Source organism: Lycorma delicatula, chromosome 4, assembly GCF_047948215.1.
Source record: "Lycorma delicatula isolate Av1 chromosome 4, ASM4794821v1, whole genome shotgun sequence".
Taxonomy (NCBI): domain Eukaryota; kingdom Metazoa; phylum Arthropoda; class Insecta; order Hemiptera; family Fulgoridae; genus Lycorma; species Lycorma delicatula.
The window spans coordinates 15820132-15836434 of record NC_134458.1 but is presented as its reverse complement, the minus strand read 5'-3'; the positions used below and the strand labels follow the sequence as shown (position 1 = coordinate 15836434).

Genomic DNA, 16303 nt, shown 5'->3' with positions numbered 1-16303 from the left:
ATAGCGATGGGTATGAACATGGATGTATGAAGTGTACACACATGAGCAATTTACAGGTTACCACTTATGTACTCCTTGTAATTTGGTCTGCTTGCATAATGTTTGCTATGAGAGTGTCATGTTCGAACATGCATATGATACATTTGAAAACTAAGAATACTCAGCAGTAGGAAAGAACACTCAGTCAGTGCTCTCAGCAGTATAAAAGAAGCATAAGAGCCTGCAGAATGTCAGTTTAGTTTCAGATGTGAAGCGAGCATCTGGTGCCTTTATTTAAGTTTTTAAAAGCGTAGCTTCATTGAAAATAATAATAATAATAATAATAATAATAATTGAGGTTTTGGTTTTTTAGTGTGCAGTCAAACAATGTAACTTTTTTTTCAATTACATTCTTATGCAAAATGGATAAATTTGTGAAAAACAAAGTAAGCAATCTACAACCAGTGAACCAACTGGTAAAAAAAAAAATTGTACAATGAAAGTAATTTAAATTACGGTTTTACCTCACTGGGTGGATAGCCACAGTGCATTATTTTCTTTCAAGTCCTCTCTGATGAAAGTATAAAGCCATCAGAATTAATTTGACACTTTGAAACTAAACATCCAGATTGTAAAAGCAAATCCTTGGAATATTTTGAAAGAAAATTATGTACTTTAAGAAATCAACAATCTTCTATTTGTAAATCAAGCCATACTGGTAAAAGTACACTTGAAGCATCTTATTTCGTAGCATTAAGAGTAGCAAGATGTCCAAACTCCATATAATCGCAGAAAGCCACATATTGCCTGCTGCAATTGATATGGACAGTGCTTTAATAAGCATGGATGAAGCAAAAAAATTGAAAAAAATTCCATTTTCTAACAACAAAGTATCAAGATGTATCAATGACATGGCTGCCAATGTTCACGATCAGATAATTCAACAAGCGGGTAAAGTGAATTTTTTAGTATTCAATTTGATAAATCAACAGATGTGGGAAAAATTTCTCAGTTTTTATGTTTTGTGAGATATGAATGCGGTAGAGACAGATCAATCAAAGAAAATATGTTGTTTTGCAAATCAATACCTGGTCATGCAACATGACAGTCTTTTTGATGTTCTCTACAAAGCTACTAAAAACTATAACATAGATTGGACAAAATATATTGCAGTATGTTTTGATGGTGCAAAGGCAATAACTGCAAAGAACAATGGATTTCTGAAAATATTAAAAGATTGTCTTAAACCAAGGTCACAATAGATGCTGTTTCCTTCACAAACGTGCTCCTACTGTAAAAAAATATGTTGGAAAATGTCTAACAAACTCTTTGTAAAGCTGTAAAAATGATTAATTTTATTAAAAGTAGACCATTACAAAATAGGCCGTTAACTAAACTAAGCGATGAAGTGGGTGAAAAGTGAAAATCTCTTCTTTTCTTCATAGAAGTCAGATGGTTACTGCAGAGGAAAGTGTTAACCTGATTATTGGGATTGCGGGATAAATTAATATCTTTCCAGGATAAACAAATGCCATTTTCAATGTTTTTACAGAATAATGAGTATATGTTGCTGTTAGTTTACTTAGCTAATATATTTTATTTTTGCATTTAAACGACTTGAATGTGAATTTACAAGGATGTGATATAAACATTTTACAAATGACAAAGTTCATGCTTCCATTAAGAAGCTTGATATCTGGATTATTCGCCTTCAAAGCAAAAATTTTGAAATGTTTCCGATTATACTGAGAAAAATTTGGATGAAGAAAACACTACATTAACCAAAGTTTGGGTAGGATGAAGATTCATTTGCGTGAGCTAAAATTGAGTCGGCAGAGTATTTCCTAGAAGATAAAAATGATTTCTTGAAGAGGTGGATACTGAATCCATATAGTGAAAACATTGTTGCAGCTGGCTGAGATTTACAACCAGCTCATCGAAATGTTTGCCAATAAAACGTTACAACTACAATTCACATCTGAAGATTGAGATACATTTTGGCTTGCTTGTCAAAGTGAATATGGAAATTTAGTCACAGAACCATTGAAAATATTAATCCTTTTTGCCATGTCTTACCTCTGTGAAAAGGATTTTTCTTCTATAGTTGCACTAAAAATTAAATATAGGAATCATCTCTTTTTTTTACTTGAAAATAATTTGCTTTTATGTGTTTCTAATACAGATCCACGTATGGAGAAAATTTTAAATAAAGAACAAATGCAACCATCTCATTTATTTATTTTCTTCACATGTATACTTGAAAATGTAAATAAAATGTTTATAACAAATGATTTTTTTTCTCATAAAATGATTTCATGATTATTGTAAAGTTTGTAGGTTAATTTCGTAACCCCCAGGTTGAGAAATACTGTACTAGAGGAACATAAGAGAGATAGAATGCGTATGTGAACCAGAGAGTACAGTATACACAGTATGTGTACACACTAGTATGTGTACTTCTTTAAAAGTATACTCATTATGAAGTTGGAATAAAGCTTCATACCAGCTAAAGCTGGTAAGCTGGCCAAAAACAACTTACAAAAAACATAAACCTCTTTCAGTTGCCAAAAAAAAAAATTTTTTTTCTGTAAGATTATATCCGTTTTTAATGGGATGCCATATATGATCCAGGTTATAGCTATCCAGCTTATTGAACAATTGTTCTATGCTTCCAAAAAAGTAAAGCCTAACAATCTACAATTTCATTAACTTATATAATATTATTTTCAAAAAAAAAATATGGCTGCCATCTAAGCAAAAGGTGAGGTGTAATCCTCTGGTGATAACACTTGAAGGTATTTCAAGAGGAAATAAGATGTTCTATAATTACCTTACAGGGATACTGATCCTTCATCGAAAACATCAACTACAAAAATGGAAGACTGCTGTAAAAAATCAGCAGTTTTAAAAATTACAGCTGGACTTTTGATTTGGAAAAAAATAAATTATGAGAACTTCTTTGCTGCAATCTTCAGATAAATCAAATACATTAAGAGAATATCCCTTAATACTGGTGTATCAAACTCTACTATACGAGGATTTTAGTAAACACAAAATCAACCTTTACAAGAGGTATGTGATCTACAACCTTCTTGAAGAGGGATCTGGATAGATGAACAGATTTTTGTTCTTGAGTTAATGATCAGCTAATGAGCCCAACCCGGTATGGCACGTGTTTTGTTTTCAGAATTGTCATTTTTTATCAAACAATAAAGTAATCGTAACTCTCATTATTATAATGCTATAGATCCTCACAAAGCAGTAAATTCTTAAATCAAAAGGGTTTAGAATTTTAACTGCTGTTATACTACTTACAGTATTTTTTTATATGATGTATTCAACAAAACCACAATGGCTAATAATAAGTAAGTTATATATGTTAAATCATCATGTTATTTTATGCCTTAATGATCTAGAGATGAATTCTATATTTTCTAAAAAATGAGCTTCAGTTCATTATGTAAACATTGTAAAACTGCTATCACTGTAAAATAACTTGTCATTAGATCAATTGGAATAGTGAACTTTTGTATCAGCCGACAAAATTGCTTGATTCAAATGGCAGTTTTATTTTATTTTGGGGGTGGCTGTATAAACATAAGTAGTCCAACAATATTGATCAAAATTTAAAGAAATCTGGTAAAGAAGGTCTTCCTACCACAATAATTTTTTTTCAGGCTATTAAACATAATTTTTTAGGCATTAACAATGTATATCTGAAAACGGACTTTGTTTCAGTTTTCTTACCGTGATCTTTTTTTACAATTATACGAAAATTTCAGTTTATTGTAATTTCAGCAAGTAACTGTTCTGCTGTAAATAAATTTCCTTAACTATAGAAAACTGGAGTTTAATTTTGAAAGGTTGCCATTTGATTATATACAACAAAAAAAAAAAGCTGATATTATATGTTTTAATTTTTGTGGCTTGTTCTGATGACTGATTGAAATTTCAGTAGAATTGGTCAATAAATAAAAACACTTACTGCCAATTAAAATCATAAAACTCATCATAAGACACAGTAAATAGTATGTATGTATGTGTGTGTCATTCTCTCTCTCTCTCTCTCTCTCTCTGTGTATGTGTGTGTGTGTGTGTGTGTGTGTGTGTGTGTGTGTGTGTATCATTGTAGTATTAGTTGTTTTATCTGATACTACCAAAAATAAAATTTTCCTTTCTGATAATTCAACACGGCTGCAGTGCATAAAATCTGAAATTACACATAAAATTTATGTTTTGCTGTACATAAATATTATGATTATTGGTTAAAATTCACACAGTTTAGTTATAATCACGATGATAAGACAAATGATATATCCTGAACTATACAAATAGAATGCCCATTAAAAATTTTAAAGTGAAAAATATGGAATAAAATATACATAAATGAATATATATTCTAAAACAAAATATAAAATTTTATATAAACCATAAAAACATCTACACTTGAAAAAAGGCAGTTGAAATTAACTATTCAAATTAAGTTATATGTAATGAAATAAATAATTCATATAAAAAAAGGAATAATATGATGTAAAAAACTTTAACGGGCAATAATGTTTAAAATTATGTTACAAGTTGAATGAATTATTCCCAACATACAGTTTTATGTGCAAATATAGGGATTAAAATCAAACATACTTTAATGGGGAACTAAACTGTTGGAAATCATAAATCAGGAAAACATTATTTTATTATTTAATAGGACATAAAAAGATAATAGTTATAGATGTTACCTAATAGCAATTCCTCATGGAACATTACACAAGTACTAAAATAAACAATCCTCAGATGAGTTTCAAGCCAAACTGGGAAAACCTTATAGAAATATCGAAGTAAAGAACATGTTTTTCTTTACTTTTCAATCACTGAAATTTAATGCACTTTGTGTTGGTAGCGCTGTAAACATCTGGTTAGTACAGTAACTCCTATGCATAACCAAGAATATCAGCAATGATTATATCAACAGCATTTGCAATTCACTATTTCAACTGTTGAGAGAATTTTTAATGATTCAATGTTTTATAATTTTCTTGCTTTATCCCCATAAATAAATCTCCAGATGTATAGAGTTTGTAGGATGTGATTACCACTACATCTAGCTGTTTCTGTTTGTACTCAGCAAAAAGCTCTCATCAACAGACTACCATAATTCATATTTTGCAACACCATCAACAAAAAATGAAGTGGTACCACTTTCTTGGTAAAAAATATCATCAGCATCGACTGGTATACTGTAAATAGGTTTACTTACTGAGGAAATTTATATCAGAGTCAAACAATCCCAAACTACCCAGATGGGTAGAGCTCATTCTTTTTCACCACAAATTATTTTTTTCCTCCTATATTTAAAAACCTTCTCCATTATTGGTTCAGAAGGTGCTGTCTGACCTTAATATGTTCTTCATGCTGAGGATGCCAGGACTGTTATAGTTCCTTGTACAACAACAGTGCAATCTGTATCGTAATACTTCAATACAAGCCTTTAGGGTTCTGTGATATATTAAATAAATAAAATTTAAAAAAATAAGTATAATCGGCTTAGTATGTTGTTTTTAAATCGGAAAATGTTAAGGTTATCGAACCAGCTTTCCAGATATCTCCATTACCATAAAAACCAAACATAATATTTATTATGAGTCAAGGCAATGCTAACATCTAATTTTTAATTTAAACTTAAAACTGACTGCCTTAGTGGTATAAAACGAATTAAGGTTTATTGACTTATAGAAATTAAAAAATAAGTTGAAGCAAAGATTGAGTTAATATTAAGCATTGATGAAAAGCTCGGTTTAAAGCCATGCTAAACAGAAAAAAACACAAAGCTATAAAATCAATATTTTAATAATGAAAACCACAGAAATAAAGTTATGTGAATATGACGTAAATAATTTTTAATTTAATAAAACACATATTCCATAAATGACTTATTAATTTCTTTTACATAATTCACTAAAAATGTTCAGCAAGCATTATACAGAAACATATTTTTTTTTAATAGGAGAAATATATTTCAAAAGAGATCTTTCTTTTTTAAATATTTTTAAGATAGGTAAATGAATATTTAATAACACTTCATAATTTTATTAAACAGTGTAGGATTCTGAAACACAATTTAGACAAAAATTTATGATTTTTATTATCTTTTTCTATTTACTGCAAGTCAATTTCCTTCTTTTTTGTTACACATAAGTAAATTTGCAGTCACAAAAAATATAACCTGCTGAAAAGTAAGTCAGGCATACTTAAAAAAAAAAAAATCATAGTAAATTATAAGCCACTATGTCAAACAGCTTATGCAAAATGAATAAAAACTGTGAATAATAAAATTATTGGTCGTTTTCAAACACAAATTTTTAGATTTTTAGTAATACTTAGTACAAAAAAGTAGCAAAATTCATTATTCTTACTGATGTTTACAGTAAAAATTAAATAACTAAAAAAAAAAATAACTCTTCTCATCAGTTACATTAAATAAAGTGAGCTACTAACATTAATATAACAAATATTTGAAAGCTATTACAAAATATTAAAAAAATAAAAGTTACACAAGGGAAACTAATAATAAATTTCATATACTTATTTGTTTAAGATAAAAAATTAATGAAAAGTGGATATAAAATTCAAGAGTTACAGAAGGAAGAGAAGAGTTATGGAAGAGTTATACGGAAAGTATAAGTATTTAAAAGAATATACTTTTGAAATAAACCTAACCAAATTTTATAAATGCAACATTTTAAACAACTTACTTCAAAACATTTTCAGCTACTCTAGTGACTGCCTTCAATGAGTACTCACCCTGATGTTAAGGGGATGTTATCGATGGTGTTTTTATTTTTTCTTAGCAGACATGTATTAAAATATGGTTGAAAAGCGTGTTGGATTGAATTATGTCTGTTCATGTACTATACTGTTGTCCTGTATTTTTTGTTTTACAATTATCGTATGTATTACAACGCTATCTTTTTGTGTATCTGTAGAATGTCAAGGCTGTATTAAGTTGGTAGATTTTTATAATCTGCATCGATAAGATGAGATGCCTAATAATATTGACTCTGTCGTTATAGAGGGCTTTTAAATGTTTGTTCTATCTTTAAAGTTGCATCTCATTTTACCAACAGATAACACTGTACAGTTGGAACAGTTTAGTTTAAGTATTCCAGGAGTACTGTTTTTAACCCACCGGGTTGGTCTAGTGGTGAACGCGTCTTCCCAAATCAGCTGATTTGGAAGTCGAGAGTTCCAGCATTCAAGTCCTAGTAAAGCCAGTTATTTTTACACAGATTTGAATACTAGATCGTGGATACCGGTGTTCTTTGGCGGTTGGGTTTCAATTAACCACACATCTCAGGAATGGTCGAACTGAGAATGTACAAGACTACACTCATACATATCATCCTCATTCATCCTCTGAAGAATTATCTAAATGGTAGTTACCGGAGGCTAAACAGGAAAAGAAAGAAAAGGAGTACTGTGTCTGCGTTTCACGCATGATTTGCTTTATTTGTTATTCTAAAGGTCGAGTTTTTTTTAATTTTAAGCCATTTTCTCAGATTCTTTATTTATGGTAATGCAATGTATTTTTTGTTTTGTTTTTATCTATGCTTTTATTTTTTTTATGTAGGAGTTTGTTAATGAGCGGTCGTCTGCTGAGTGAAAATAGCAGCACTAATCACCAAAGATGTCTACAAGAGCAAATTAAAATGATCTGAATTAAATTATCAAAAGTATTAAATTTATAAAATAAGGATTGGTTTATAGTTTTATATAATTTTCATTACCAAAATTCAAGGCTGTAAAAAGCGTACAAGACTGCTCAGTAAACAACTGAACAATTTTTGTAATTTTTATGATAAAATGATCATATGATTACACGCATATAAACTACAGATTAGGCAGGAAATTAAAACAGAAGATAATTTATTTACAATATTTTTTCTTTTTATATTAAATAAATCAATGAAATTGAACATTTCTACTAGGTAGAGAAGTCAGTAATACGATTAGGTAATAACTAAATGACCTAATGTATAAAATAAATTCATTGATCGACGCGATGGCTACAAAATTTTCCAATTAGTAAGTAATAGCCAAATAAATTCTCGAATAAGATATACAGGACAACTTGTATTATAATATTATAGGAGGGTCAATCCATTTGAAGTGTAACAAAAAAACATAAGCTGGTTGCTTGACCAATTCAAAAAAAAATTGAAACTTACCCACTTGTTTCAGGACCTTAAACTATTTTTTTTAATTCCTTGTTTAAGCAGTTTACCTGTGCTGGCCATTTTTTTACAGTGTGCACACCTAATTTTTGTGATTGTAAGGGTTTACGGAAAAAATAACTAAAACACTATTGGTCCAGGAAGGATGAAACAAAAAGCAACTAAATCACATCTTCTCAAGGTAAAAGATTGGTCCAGTGGTTTATTTACTTATCTCTCTTCATTCTATGAGAAAATTACCAATAAAGTTGAACATGAAAAATGGTGAAAATTCACTTTTGGTAATTGTTTTAAGAGGCAGGGATGGCACACACAGTTTGAATTATTGTTTTGTATGTAGGTATATGTTAGTAGTTTTACCATAAATAATATTATTGGTGACATACTTATTCCTAAACTTTTATGAATTTTTTAAAACTAATTTTTTTTTTAAAAATTCAAATTTTGACTTCAATAACTCTGATCGGGCTGGTGATAAAATCTCAAATTTTCACAACTTGCAGTGTTTTTGTAAATGTTTATGGCAAATAAAAAAGTTTCTTGTGTATTTTGCTAATAAAATTGTTATAACCTCTCAAAAATCATGAAAAACCTGTTAAAAACGATACCATTTTGACTCACTAAATAAGTGCTCCAAAGGGATTTCTTGTCTTCTTTGCACTTAAAAGTTTTTATATTCAGCCCCTATGTTGTTGAAGTTGAAGTTGAAGTTTTCAATATTTTTAAAATAGTTTTTTTAAACTATTAATGATAGGTTGTAATTTAATAACTTAACCAATACCAGTAATCTAATACAATTTTGATTCAAAAATGCTTGTAAAATGTACCCAAACTGAGATTTCAATGAGTAGCCTACATCTTTTTTCAAGAATTTATTTTTATTTTTGTATTGGTTTACTTTTGTAAACACTATCGAAGAGAAAATAAATTGAGACAAAATTTTAATTATTCTTCAATGAAATAGCCGCTTTTTGGCAATGAATGTTAATTATTTAGTGTGGTTAACCAACAGCTGTGATATCTCTTCTGATAATTTTCTTGAAATTGTGTGAGAACAACCTGTCACTGTTTTGGAAATGATACATCCAAAATGCTACAAGTAGCACCCAATTGTTCAATAATGTGATGTGTAAATTTGGAAAAACGTGTTCTTTAAGATCTTGCTCTAATGTTATTTGTCTTAGGTTTTTCTTAACTGTTTTTTATGAGTTCTCAAAGGGTCACAACAGAACTGTCCATACAGGTGACTGAATTTTGTAAAAACGTTTTTTCATATTTACAAATACCAGTGACATCTGAATTAACACACAAAAAAAAAAATAAGTTGTTGGTTTTCATCACTAAATTCACAACTTTTAATGAGTTCTTTTGGTACTGTACCATACACTATTTTATGACACTTTTCATTCACATAAATTCCTATGGGACATTGTTCTTCCATTGTTTTATGTGAAATTACTTGAAAAAATGTAAAAATTTAACTAATTTTAAAATTTGAAAATATAATATTATTAAGTAAAACATATTTATTTAATAAACATTTCCAAACACAGGATGAGACTTGAGACACTTGGTAAAGATGTGAACAGGTCACTGAGTAATGTCAGACTGACCAGTCTGTAACTGCAAAGCTAAATGATGCAACAAGCATAAATGAGCACGTTGCAACATGAATTTTCTTGATGACTGGAAATGACTTGAAGCGCTTGTTATAACATGAATTCTGCAGTTGAATGGTTCAGACAAATCCATTTCAACTATAGTAATAAGTATAAAAATATTAAAGTGCCAAGAAGACAACAAACCCCCTTGGAGCAGTTATTTATAGAGTCAAAATGGTATCGCTATTAACAGGTTTTTCATGATTTTTGAGAGGTTATAACTTTTTTATTAGTGAAATACACAAGAAACTTTTATATTTTCCATAAAAATCTAAAACACTGCAAGTTGTGCAAATTTGAGATTTTTATCATCAGCCTCATCAGAGTTATTTGAAGCCAAAATTTGAATTTTTAAAAAAAAATTAGTTTTCAAAAATATATAAAAAACTATGGGTACATATATCACCAATAATATTATTTATGGTAAAACTATTAACATATACCTACATATAAAAAAAAATTCAAACTATGCATGCCATGCCTGCCTCTTGAAAAAATTACCAAAAGTGAATTTTCACCGTTTATCATGTTCAACTTTATTGGTAATTTTCTCATAGAAAGAAGAGAAATAGGTAAATAAACCACTAGACTGATCTTTTACCCTGAGAAAATATGATTAAATTGCTTTTTGTTTCATCCTTCCAGAACCAATATTTTTTTATTTTTCCATAAACCCTTACAATCACAAAAATAGGTGTGTGCACCATAACAAAAATGGCCAACACAGGTAAACTGCATAAATAAAAAATTCTACTACATAAAAAAAAAATAGTATTAAGGTCCTGAAACATGTAGGAAACAAGTGGGTAAGTTTCAATTTTTTTTGAATTGGTCAAGCAACCACCCTTGAGTCACTTCAAATGGGCTGACCCAAGACTGATTTGCATAGCCAAAATTTTTATTACTTAAAACAGAAAAGACAAAAAGATGAGCAAATAATTTTTCAAATAGCAATGCATTCTCAATTCTCAACTCATCATCTGTTTCAAAATAAGTGTATATAATTGAAGGTGACTATGTCTTAAATTTTCATAATATCTAGAACTTGTACGGCTAAATTTTTTTTATATTTAAAAAAAATTACACTGTCATAAGATGTGCTCCGACCTCTGATAGAATTTCTTCTTCTTCTTTTTTTTAAAGAAATTGTAACTATCAAACCAGGAATGATTGAGTGTGCTTGATATTGATGAGAAGATAAAATGCTTTGATATTCACAGCCCACAAATGAGGTACAATAATATTAAAATATACGATAAAAATTATTTAATGATAAAAAGTATTTTTCCCTCCACCCTTGCAAAAAAATCAAATAAAATGTGAACTATCAAAAAAAATTATATATATCCTGTCCGCCTTTTATAAAAACAGTTCAATAATTGAGACAGCAATTAAGGAATGTAATTTAGTTAAAATTTAATCTACTAATGGTTATAAAATATGTAATTATTTATACGTAAAGATTAAAATAACTTTGAACGATCGGGAAATATTTTCAGACAACGCATAAAAAAACATTGGCTTATAGAAAAAAATTTCATCTGTAATTGTAGAAAGATAACACAAAAAAGCCCTTTGAGAATTCTTTTTTTCTGCAAAAAGAATCTATGACTTTATGGTGTATCCGACTTGATACTAACTAACATTCGATCAAAACTTGTTTTGTACACAAAGTACATAATTATTATAAAAATAAGTCCATAATTCTTAAATTCATATTATATACAGTCTACCTACTATGATAACAGATTGAAAAGCATGTATTTTCACCATAATTGTCTATCGACACAGGCATTTCCCAGTTTCCCAAAAGATTCCACTTTTTTATTTTTTCAATATAAATGTTCCACATTTCTTACTGATGAAAAACTTAGTTATTATGGTATCAGAAGAACACCTCTTGGTATCGATTGATTAAAGTCACACCTTACCGATCGTAAACAGCCAGTTGAATTTAATCTTTTGATAAGAATCTACAAATAAAATGCAGCTCCTTATTTCAAGATGTAGAATGTGAAGTGTTGCAGGAAGCGTCTTTCCTTGGTCTTCTTCTTAATGTTTAAGAATGATCTGCCTCAAAATCCTAAACCATTCATTGTTTTCACAGATGAGACGACTATCCCTACCCGCAAAACAGTTATGTAAAAGGGCTTGCAAATTCTGTTAAAGTTCAAAAAATTATTCGCTGGATGGATTATAACCATTTAGATATGGATAAAACTACTGCGCTGTGCTTTTTTATGTAGATAAAACAGATGCTAATCACATGGATAGAGTTCCAATTAATAATAAAGATAGTATTTCTGTTCCACACAGTGACAAATTTCTGGGTATTTGATTCGATGACAAATAAATTCTCTTGAGATAATCAAATTAATATCGTTCTGTAACAAAATAAAACTACACTCATACTCTAAAGTGTCTTAATAATAAAATGCTAAGGTTATCATTATTATTAAATATTTATTATTCTTACATATTCCTGTCTGAATTATAATTTCATCTCTTGGGCTCCACTAAAGTCAGAACAAGTTTTCAAGAAAAAAGCGGGCTGTCAGATCATTTTTTTGTGCTCATAAATATGAATTGCACAGACTAATATTTCGTTAATTAAAAGCATTAGCTTAATACATTAACATTTATACTTGTGAATGTGCAACTTTCATAGAAAAGAATAATCACTTATTCCTAAAAAAATAATAATATCCATCTCTATCAAACCAGACAACAGTACTGTTTTTATGTAACAAAATATTTCAGCTTACAAGAAAGGACTTTATTGTGCTTCTGTAGTCATATTTAATAAACTACTGAACCATTTAAAAACTTTTTTTCAAATTTATCTAAAATAAGATTGGACAATTTTAAAATAGTTTTGTTTAACAGAAATGATATTACTCGGTTGACTCTTAAAATAATATTAATTAAATACAAAAATTGAAATTCTGGAAATTCACTTAACCTCCACGTAATATGTAGACAAATTATTTTTATTAATGCATACCGAATTGGGATTTATTTTGCAGTTATTTTATATATTAGTTTCTTCATGAATTCAAATCGATATTATTTTATTTATTTATATTTTTAATTAATAGTATAGACTTCAACCGCTTGTAATTCAGTTTATATAATTAACTTTATGTTTTGAAATTAAATATGTGTTTTGTAAAATGCATTGATCAAGTTTTTATCAGTTTCTCTTGATCCAACCAGCAAATGCTTGGTAAGTTCCTTTTTTATCTGTGGATTGGAATACCTACTTTTTCCTGATACGATCTATATAATTTAATATTATGTACCGATCAGAATATTTGAAAAATTTATTTATTAACATCTTAAAGCAAACGGACGTTATTTAAAATAAATGATAAAACACAAGATCCAGCTAGAAAAAAAAACAGATTAGAATTAATGTTCGCTAAAGAAGGATATAATTCATAAATCACATGAATCTATAGTATATGACGTAAATTTGTAAGAGAATAGATCACAGAAATATCTCAGGTAGGACAATAAATGATATTAAAACAAAGGATGTAGGGTAGGTTACAGTAATAACAAAGACCATTAATACATATGATGAAACCTTTTATATGTAGCTGTTACAGAAAAGATAGAAAAAGTAAAAATCAAAATGTAAGATAGTGAAAAACAATAAGAAACTTAAAACTGTTTGTGATCAAAGATAAAATGTGAAATTGATAAATTAAAATTTTAATTCAGTTATAAGAGCATTAAAAAATTACACAAATTATTAACCACAAAGCTGTTTTAATCCTTGTCAATTACTACCAGCAATTATATAAAGCTTACGCAGCTCTAATGAGGTAAACTACACCAAATACTACAGGATATCGGCTAATTTTCTTCTTCCTTCAGAAACATACACAAGAAAATAATCTTTACAATGCACAGATATGATTAAAGTTGGTTTTTTGAAATGTTTGAGTCAACTAAAATATTTTGAAAATTAAATAAGTTTAGAAAAAGCTGATATTTATTTTACATCATATGTATTTGTAAGAAATTCTTATAAGTATTTTAACAGCTATAAATGTAAAATGAATTTGCAAGCATTTATGAATTTTATAATAAAATTTATGTATCTTTTATGTATGATTGTATAATTAAATTTATAAAGTAAAATGCAATACACCACCACTGTATCAGGATAAATAAATAAACCAAGATCCAGTAAAAACAACAGAGTATATTGATAAAAATTAAAATGAATTACACATAAATTTTAATGTTGGACTAATGATTTAGAAAATCTACATAAACACTAATGAATGCTGGTATGTGAACTCATATTTTTGATTGCATCTTGGTTGGTATTCTTTATAAATTTTCCAATATATATATATATGCATGGGGGCTGTTCAAAAATTAATGATAAAAACACTACAGAAAAAAATGTTTATTCAGTCTTCCAAATCTAATGCTTTTTTTCAAAGTAACCCCCATGGTTCTAATACACTTTTCCCACTGTTCCTGCTACTTTTTAAACACAAAAACCAGATCACCTTTCTCGAGCTCCTTGCAGTGCGCCTCCACAGCTTTGATGAGCCTGTGATTAGTCTTGAATTTCTGTCCCCTGAGCAAAGACTTGACCACGGGGAACAGCCAGATGTTGCAAGGGGCTGAATCTGGTCTGTACAGTGGGTAGGGTACGATTGCAAAGCCGCGAGAATTCAAGAAATCAACTACAGTGTGAGTAACGTGGGGCCGCACATTGTCATGATGCAGTAAAATTTTGTTAATGTTATTCTGCAGCTATTTTTTCTTAAAGTGACACAACATCGTGATCAAAACCGATTTGTAATAATCTGCCATGACTGTCTGGCCCTGAGGGATAGCATGTTGGTACAAAAAACGCTCAGAATTGAAGAAGATTATCATCATAACCTTACCAGTGCTGCGACTCATTTTTGTTTTTTCCAGAGATGGCGACTGCACTCTTTTCCATTGAGAACTTTGTTGTTTCAGTTCTGGATTGTAGTGATATGTCCAAAATTCATCTACGGTTATGATTAGATTCATTTCTTTGTTTGCTTCCCGACCAAACTGTGAAAATAGGCCTTGACACACGGAGAGACGATGCTGCATTTATTCCAGTGTGAGCAGGCGCGGTACTCATCTGCAAGACACGTGTAGCATGGTCAAATCATCGTGCAAAATTGAAAATGCACTGCCAACTGAAATGTTTAGACATGCGATGAGCTCCCTAACGTTAATTCGTTGTTCTCCGCAGATGATAGTGGCAGCTATATTCTTTACAACCTCGGTGCAAGATGATGAAGGGCGCCCCTTGCACGGCTCGGCTTGTCGGTGATGCTCTCTCTACCCTCCTCGAACGCTTTATACCACTTGTAGAAGGTCACCTGGTTCATAATATCTTCACCATACTGTACAGTACACCATACTGTAGTTAACAATTCATACGCTTCTTTTCGGTTCTTCTGGAGTTTAATTAAAAATTTCCCATTATCAACTTTTTATCCATGCTGGACTTGGTAGACGAATATCTGACACACGTTACGCGATCTGTCACATATTCACTGCACCAATCAACTTGAAACTAATTGTTATAGATGGTTAAAAGAATGGGCTACACGATGGTATGCAGTACTGTCACCATTCGCAACACATTTTCCCTTCAGGGTCACTGTTATCATTACTTTTTGAACAGCCCTTGTATATAAAACTTATTTAAAAAAAAGAATTATACTAGAACCAAACAAAAAATAGTTCTTTCACAACCCCTGCAGCATTACCACCAATAATAGTATTATTGGTAATATACTAATAACTAATAGTAAGCTATCTTTGGGCATAAATTACAAGATTCATTAAAATGGATAGTGTGTGTAAATACAACCTAAATTAAACAAAGTCATTTAATTTTTGAAGGAATTGGGCCACATTAGAGACATTAAAACAGTTGATTATTAACTTATGCTATCATAATATGAGGAACTACTACTATTAATAATAATTAATAATAATAAAGTGTACTTGATTAGGCAATAATATAAAGAATTTAATAAATATATTAAAAAACTAAATTTTACATAAAAGTATGCTAAAAGAAAATAATACAATAATAACAATAAAAAAATCAGACCAAGAAATACATAATTACACACATAAATTGGCTACCCTCAGCACACGAAGCTGTCTGCCAGATTCTTAAAAATAAAATTTTTCTGGTTACTGGTGACTCCAAATAATTCAAAAAGAAAAAGTAATATATTTAACCCCCCTCCCAAAAAAATAAAAATTGAAATACAAACAAAAATAAGTTTTTTTAATAATTTTTATTAAAAACATTTATACATTAATCATAGATATTATTAAGTGCCGGTCCCTTATCAGTACGGAAGCATTTGGTACAATAAAAACTGTAATTATAGACTTGTACCTTATCAT

General features: G+C 29.4%; 1 protein-coding gene across 12 annotated transcripts in view; it reads right to left on the bottom strand.

Moving 5' to 3' along the window:
- LOC142323135 (ELAV-like protein 3) overlaps positions 1-16303 on the bottom strand; it is a 257843-nt gene that overhangs the window by 17528 nt on the left and 224012 nt on the right. The window contains exon 8 of one of the 12 annotated variants that reach the window (XM_075362391.1): positions 13606-13744. The exons of the other annotated variants lie outside the window; for them this stretch is intronic. Within the exon in view, the coding sequence (XP_075218506.1) occupies positions 13681-13744 (64 nt within the window). The 3' untranslated portion in view covers positions 13606-13680. Of the gene's footprint in view, positions 1-13605; positions 13745-16303 lie in introns of those variants that run through there. 12 annotated transcript variants of the gene reach the window in all.